General features: G+C 36.0%; 1 protein-coding gene across 1 annotated transcript; it reads left to right on the forward strand.

The window, feature by feature from the left end:
• Positions 1-1,618: 1,618 nt before the first annotated feature.
• Positions 1,619-7,122, forward strand: LOC100792552 (uncharacterized). Its single transcript, XM_014766934.3, has 4 exons — positions 1,619-2,204; positions 2,285-2,400; positions 5,092-5,335; positions 5,522-7,122. The coding sequence occupies exons 1-4, from the start codon at positions 1,854-1,856 to the stop codon at positions 6,869-6,871; spliced, it is 2,061 nt and encodes a 686-aa protein (XP_014622420.1). The 5' UTR covers positions 1,619-1,853; the 3' UTR covers positions 6,872-7,122.
• Positions 7,123-7,327: the final 205 nt, after the last annotated feature.

Below are 7,327 nucleotides of genomic sequence, written 5' to 3' on the forward strand. Positions count from 1 at the left end.
ATGCCAATTAAAATTTATTTTAATATAATGAGTTAAAAATAATAACATTTATTAAAAAAATGATAAAATCACCTTTTCAAAAAAAGATTAAACAAACTAAACATGAAACCAACGTAATCTAGCATACTCTCCATCAGCCGTCCACAAGAAAAAATAAGCAGAAAAGAAGAAACTAAAGACGAGCTAGTTCAGGTCCAACCATTTTTCTTCAGTCTTGATGTGCTTGCTTACGTCCTTTTCTGAAGAAAAATAAACCTATTTTTTTTAATTATTTCAGAGTATGAGTGGCTTAATCATAATTAATTGTTATACTTTTTGTGACAAAATTGTTCACAATTCTCTTCTCCCTTATTTGGTCGTAGTGGAAAAAAATAGAGATAATAAATTTTAAATTATTTTTATTATTAAAATCTTTTTCAAACTAAACAAAATTTTATTTTTGTAATTAGCTGAAGGCTAATATTTTTAAACCTATACGATACTAACCAAATTTTTATTTTTATTTCATGGATTTGATTCATAAAACATAGAAAAAAATGCAAAACAGTCATCTAATTTAAATTCATTATATTAAATTTATTATCTTTTAAAATAAATTAAACAATAATTTGTAATTGGATGGTAATATCATTTGAATATTTTTTATTCAAAACTTACCAACTAAATTATTAGATTTTATCTAAAATAGAAAATTCTCAAAATTTTCTTGTATAAATGTATAAAGTAAATTGTACTTATACCCCTAAAATTTTGTAAAACCACACAAATTCTTACTTCTTTTTCAACATTTACATCAGTTTTCCTTTCAAATAATTAAAAAAGATTAATGTAATATATATGATGTGTCAAATATTAGTGAATAATGTAATTAGTAGAGAAATTCACTTACTCTCAAAGTACTTTTTTTCTCCTTTTCTTGTCATCATCATTTATTTCCTTAGTAGCTACTAGTTGTAATAAGTAAATCCATCCTCATATAATTAACATAAAAATTAAAATCTCTTATTTAAATGAATATTGTCAAAATTAATTTTATGAAATTGATTTTGTAATTAATTTAATTTATACGTGAATGTTCTGATTATAAAATTAAATTAGGAGTAAAAATAAGTATAAATTTTATGATCTAGGTTTAAGTTATTCAAATTTATTTTAATTTAATCAATTTTAATTTTTTTTAAACATAAAACTAAATATATAAAAAATGATCAAAATTAATTCTAAATTCAAAATCAATTTGTGATATAAAATCAAACACAAAATTGAGGCAAATTTAAAATTGTAAAGATATAATAAGGGAAAAAGAAATAATTCAAAAGAACCGTGCTAAGTGTTAACACTCGTGGTCCTGGCACAGGGTGGCCATCATTATCAGCGTCCGTATTCGACGGTGTCGTTTTCAAAACCTAATCAGAGAAAGAGAGAGGGTCGGCCGTAGATCCGATGTGGCACCGCCTCAGGCTGGTTAGCGGGACCCACAGAAAGCTGACATGGGCTAGAGACCCCACCAACCTGTGCGCCTGGATCTGAAACCAGTGCCCTAACCTCAATTCCATAAACCATTTCATGTCCGCCACGTCACCCTGGCCCGCCTTCTATTTATAGAACAACTTGCAATTTTCTGTTCTCTCCATTTCGAGCGTTACCTCCACCTGTTCAAGATATTATTTCTCTCTCTAAAGTCGATCGCCCTCTCTCTCTCTCTCTCTAAAAACCTTTAAAATCCCTGGAATCTGTATTGCGTGATTGACATTTGTTCACGATCTCCCCTAACGGAAGAAGCTAGGGTTCGGATTGATTTCTCTGCTCATAATAATAATAATCTGATTTGCTTTTTGGAAAATAATTTTGCTATGGCAAACTGGAGAGAACGAGATTTGTTTCACATCGACGAGATCGATCCCGTGGACGCGTCGAACGGCGAAGATTTCGACGATTCTTCGTCGGTAGACAGTGCTACTTCCGATGGTTCGAGGACGCAGGTTGGACTTACGGAGCGTTTGACGGATATTCTCGTTGACGAGCGCGACGGCGATCTGTTGATTCAGCAGACTAATAGAGAGGACCGGTTGTTGTGGTGGCTTCAGGCTCTCGATATGCAAGTTATGGGAGCGTGTCGCGCCGACGAGCGGTTGAAGCCCTTGCTGAAGATGAACGCTTCCTGCGGCGTCGCGGAAGATCCTCTACTGGCTCAATTGACTCAGGTGAGACTTGTTCTTGACGGTTCCGATGACTGAACTTCTTCTTCTTTCATAATTGTAACATTGTTTCTTTCGATATGCAGCATTTTGAGCCATCTGAAGTTGGAATATTAGCGAGATGCTTCTGCGTGCCGCTTGTTTCGTTCCGCGTCGGGAAGATCAACAAGGAAGGGACTCGCTTCTGCCCTACCTCGAATAGGTAATGCCATTTTAATTTTTGAATCTGTGCGGAATTTGGCTTCCCCCCATCTTTTTGCGATTCTTTTATTGCATATATTTTGATGTTCGATTGCTCTACTTATTTGCATTGAGAGTTCTATTGGTTCGTAGTGTTTGATTTGTGTATTTTTTGTTGTTCTCTACTTCGATTAAAACCTGTCGCGGTCTGTTGATGCAAATAATTCTTATGTCTAGCCAGTCAAATTATCGACTGGATAACTACCATATTATTATTCATACTGCCATAACTATCTACCGGCAATTCATTGTGTGCTTTGTATCCCATGCTAGCTACTGTTTTGAAATATTTTGTGGTGTTAGTAAAGTTCTGTTGTTTTGCAGCGTGTCACGGATGTTAATATACGTGTAAGGTAGTGTGTATGTATGCGTTAGATTGTGTGTTAATGAATTAAGATTTGGATTGGTTGCTACTTCCAAAATTTTGTATCCTTTCTGTGGTTTTGCATTCCTTGTGGATCATTGAAGCATGGACTTATTGTTACACTTTTTGTTTTTTTAAATTAACTGTGATCATGTAAGGTCACGTTTTTTTTTTGGACATGATGTACGGTCACTTTTATTCTGTTGCCAACTGTTTCTTTAATTGAAGGCCGCTCTGTTTCATTATTTCTTGACTTTCTGTACACTGGCTAGGAGATTTGAGTTTTTTCTAACTTTGAAGATAAACTAGTTTTTGCCACCAGCTATCTAATATGCATAGACTTCCCTATAACCTGCCTCCACACTTGTGAAGGGCAAGCATTTATTTAATGGAAACTTTCTGTTTTGTGTACACCTGTCAAATGGGCCAAACCTGGTCCAATTCCTTTTAGGCTTGCCCAGTCCTGCCTCCGGGGGCAGTGTAGGTGCAGCTCTCCATCACTACTGCATAAATGCTAAGCAAAGATGTGATGTGTTGTGCATATGGAAGAATAAGGAGTTTACAGCCACATGGAATCCCTCAGTCACGGCTGCTCAGGGCAGGCTGATGGGCCTAGGCCAAGGGTTCAATTGTGGGCTTTCTTTCTGGTTCTGGAAGAAAAAAGTGAGTCAAAATTAGGCCTGATTTTGGTGGGGGTATGTATATAGCCTGGACTAGTTATTTTGGCTTAACAATTTGCCTGACAAGGGCAGGCTTTATTTGATATGTTTGGTTTTCACCTTAACAGTTGGGTCCTATGAGTTCATTCATACTGGATTCCAGGGTCCAGCAGCTGTTAAGTTAAAGACTTAAGGATTTTGATTCTCAATTTGGAATTGTTTCATATCATTTGAATTTATTTATTATTGTGCTTTATTGTGTTTGTTGTTATCTTCCTTGTTCATAACTTTGTAATTGATTTTTCTGGTGGTTATAGTCAATTACTCAAGCACTTTGTTTTGCTACATGGCTATTCTTAAGATTGAATGAAGTAGCAGTTATATATGTTATGTATGAACTAACATCTATTATTGCAAATTTGCTTTCCATTACTTCTATTTATCTGTATTTAGCAATGTGAAAATCGTTAGTGTATTGGATGATCGGTAGTAATTACTGGAGTCTGTAGTTTAGTTTATTGATGGTAATATGTTCATTCTTCCAAGTAAAGATGTCTTTTGACTTGTAGGTAACTGGGCGTATTCTAGTATGATCTCTGAATTAAGAGGAAGTAAAGGTAGTTTCATGATCCTATAATATATATCACTGCTGCTCAGTTTTTCAGATCAGTATAGGTTTGAAGCTTTTGTGTAGGGAAAACAGCACATTGACTAGTTTACACAATCTAGTATAACATCATTTATTTGCATATCTGTATGCTGTGTTTTGCTATGTATTTAATGTATATTGCAAGTTATGTGTTTGCATTGATATGCCAAACTTTTTATTTTCATGATCAGCCCCCTCAAAAAGAAAAAGAAATTGTATCCATATGATCACATATTCATAGGATGTATTTTGTTAATCATCTGACTTGGTGAGATTTAATGGGAATTTCATTTAGTGTTTGATTTTGGTTTTATATGTTCTAAACTAAACATTAAACAACACAAACATGCAGTAGAGAGCAGTGATAGAATCAATTTGTTCTTTTTGAAGTGGATTATCTATCTGTATTTAAAATGATGGAAAGAGTTCAATATTTTAGTGATTTAGATTGTGTTTGTGTGGCTGTATGACTGTGTTGTACTTGTGTCTTTAATATGCCTTTTGGTAATTAATGATAATTTTGTCATTGGTAGCCAATGACTTTGTGCCCACAAAACTAACAAGTATTATATTTCAATTTAGTAACACATTTCCTGAAAGACAAAAATGTTTTTCCACTTGTAGGAATTTCATACCCTGATTGAGAAAATATGTGACAAGAATAACTAGATGGATTCATTTGGTGTATATTTTCTGATTTAGCTACATCCCAGAAAAGACTCAATTATTTTTATGAAACTTGGTCTGTACTTTTCCATTATGAGGACTGATTGTTGGTATATGTTTTGTTTTAATAATAATAATTATAACTAAAACGTCAATTTTTAATTGCAAGATACCTGTTATGTTCTTGGGCCGTGGTTTTGAAGATTCCTGGTCACAATTTCAGTATACAAATTTGATATGTTTGTCTTTTTAAATTGTTGCTGTCATCTTAATTATCCCTTACTAAGGTGTCATCTCATCTCAACTTGTGCACAGGGGTAACTTGACACTCGTACTACTGCCAAGTTCTGATCTTCGTCTCTCATTCATTGGGGATGATGGTAGAACAGAGAGATTATTCACCCTTACCAACAAATCCCAATGCTCTGCTGTTGTGGTTGATGAAATCCCAACTGATAGTTCTGGCCGATCGTTCCTTGTAAGGACTCCAGATAGCAGAGCTTTTTATTTCTGGTGCTCTGAAAAGTCTAAGCTTTTGGGAATTGAATTGCTTGGAAAGGTAATTTTAGCTATTCTTCTTGATTGAACTTATTTAGCTATTCTTCTTGATTGAATTACTTGGAAAGGTAGTGTTTGATATTGAATTTATTCTGCATTCTTCGTCGTTTCTCCTCGATTTTATTGGTGTTTTGAATATATTTAATGATTGATATTTTGTCATCAAACTCATTTTTGTACAAATCAGATGAAGGATTTGCTCAAGAGGAAACCATCCATTGTTGAGCTGAGTGGCATTAGCAAGTCACGACTTGACTGCTTTGCAACTCAGCTTCGGGCTTTTCTTGTGGGGACAACAGGAGGCAGTAGTCATGATAGTTCAGTTTGTGCTTCAACATCTGCTAATTCCATGTCTTGCTCTAATGTTGCTTCTGAAAGTTCGCACCCTTCATCTTCAAAATTTCCCCGATCTCGAAACATTGGAGGTCAGACAGCAAAGGGAGATACAACACTTTACCAGAGTATTCTTAGTCCAAGATCAAGTTCTTTTAAAGAGGTTCCACCAAGAAACTTGTCTTCTCACAGGATTGCAGCCAGGGAGAAAATTAAGCGTCGTGGTGACAATCATCAGCCAACGGTTGACACCTTGACAAATGATTCAACACACATTTTGGATTTATCTTCAACTTCTGATCATGACAAAGCATCAGAAGTTACCAAAACTCTTGCATTTTCACCAAGTTTTCTGGGATCACTTGGAAAGCTTGGTGGTGTTCCATCAAGCCTGGGGCTGAGTGGGGAGGTCCCTCCCATTGTGTCACCCATTTTTTCTCCCTATTATTGTTGGTGTCCCCCAGGTATTTCTACCTGTCCTTCCATTGCAGCAGTTACGCAATCCCCAAACTCATCTATTGAAACACTGCCTTTCCCCTCAGGTGCCTCTTTATTAGCCAATCCTCTATCGGTTAACTTGTTGGATCCAGTACAACCTCTCGGTACTTCCATGGACTTTCCTCCTTTTTTGCCTGATCCACTGGTCAGAATGTCCTTGCCAACATCTCAGCAGATTCCCACATTCACACCATTAATGTGTGATCCAATTGTTCATGTCCCAGTGATTGACGTGTGCTCTTCAGGTCAGGGCTATCTTGTGAGTGCTGGCCCTGCAATGTCACCTAGCATTCCACCATTGCATCCAAACCTTGTGAAGCCATTGATTCCTGAATCTGATGCTGTGGTGAAGGGTGCAAGAGAGACTCTAAGATTGCTACTTAGTGGTTCAAGCCAGGGTAACCAACAGATGATGAGGGACACTCTGCCTGCAATTTTAACTAATCCAGACGAAAATCAAAACAATATCCTTGTGGCTGGAAGTCGTGGTCTTTACACTGGAACCAGAGATATTAATGCTATTGCAAACAGCATTGCTGCTATGGGATTAGTATCACTGTCTGGGGTATCCAAGGTAGACAGTGGAGTCTATTCGGAGCTATGTGAAAACTATGGGAATTTGGAAGCAGTGAAAAATTCCAACGATTCAGGTGGTGGTGCCTTTTTGGATGATGAGGGCGGATCTTCTTTGGATTCGAAGCAGTAGTGTAGTGATGAATGCAATTGTTTTTCTTTTTTTATTTATGTAGATCTCTTTTGTTTAGCAAATGTAGATATGCGCTGTAGCACTTTTGAATGGTTTTAAAGTTAAAAATTCACCATTCAAGCCTTGATCCCACGTAGGAGGATGCATTGATGATTCTTTGTTGATTAGATATTTGGAATGTGGCTGAATCAGATTTTGGCTAGCTGTATATCCGATTTCAGTGCATGCAAAGGTAAATTGGTATGGAACAATATGGCATTGTCCGGTTTCCTTTTTTTTTTTTTTGATAGGCTAAATGAATATTATTCGAAAAACACCAATCTTAGTACATTGGAAATAATAGGTTCCTATACAAAATGGTGTGTTTGCTACAATATACACCCTCACCCATATAGACCCCAAATAAATTCCAATGAACAAACATGCTGCTTCATATATTGACCCTGATGTAGTAAC

This window comes from Glycine max, chromosome 14 (assembly GCF_000004515.6).
Source record: "Glycine max cultivar Williams 82 chromosome 14, Glycine_max_v4.0, whole genome shotgun sequence".
Lineage (NCBI taxonomy): Eukaryota > Viridiplantae > Streptophyta > Magnoliopsida > Fabales > Fabaceae > Glycine > Glycine max.

What these genes read in the sequence shown, in the direction of transcription:
- LOC100792552 (XM_014766934.3), top strand. Translation starts at nt 1,854, where the DNA reads ATGGCAAACTGGAGAGAACGAGATTTGTTTCACATCGACGAGATCGAT. An exon ending in TACTGGCTCAATTGACTCAG is followed by an intron (nt 2,205 to 2,284) that starts GTGAGACTTGTT and finishes TTCGATATGCAG; the next exon opens with CATTTTGAGCCATCTGAAGT. An exon ending in TTCTGCCCTACCTCGAATAG is followed by an intron (nt 2,401 to 5,091) that starts GTAATGCCATTT and finishes ACTTGTGCACAG; the next exon opens with GGGTAACTTGACACTCGTAC.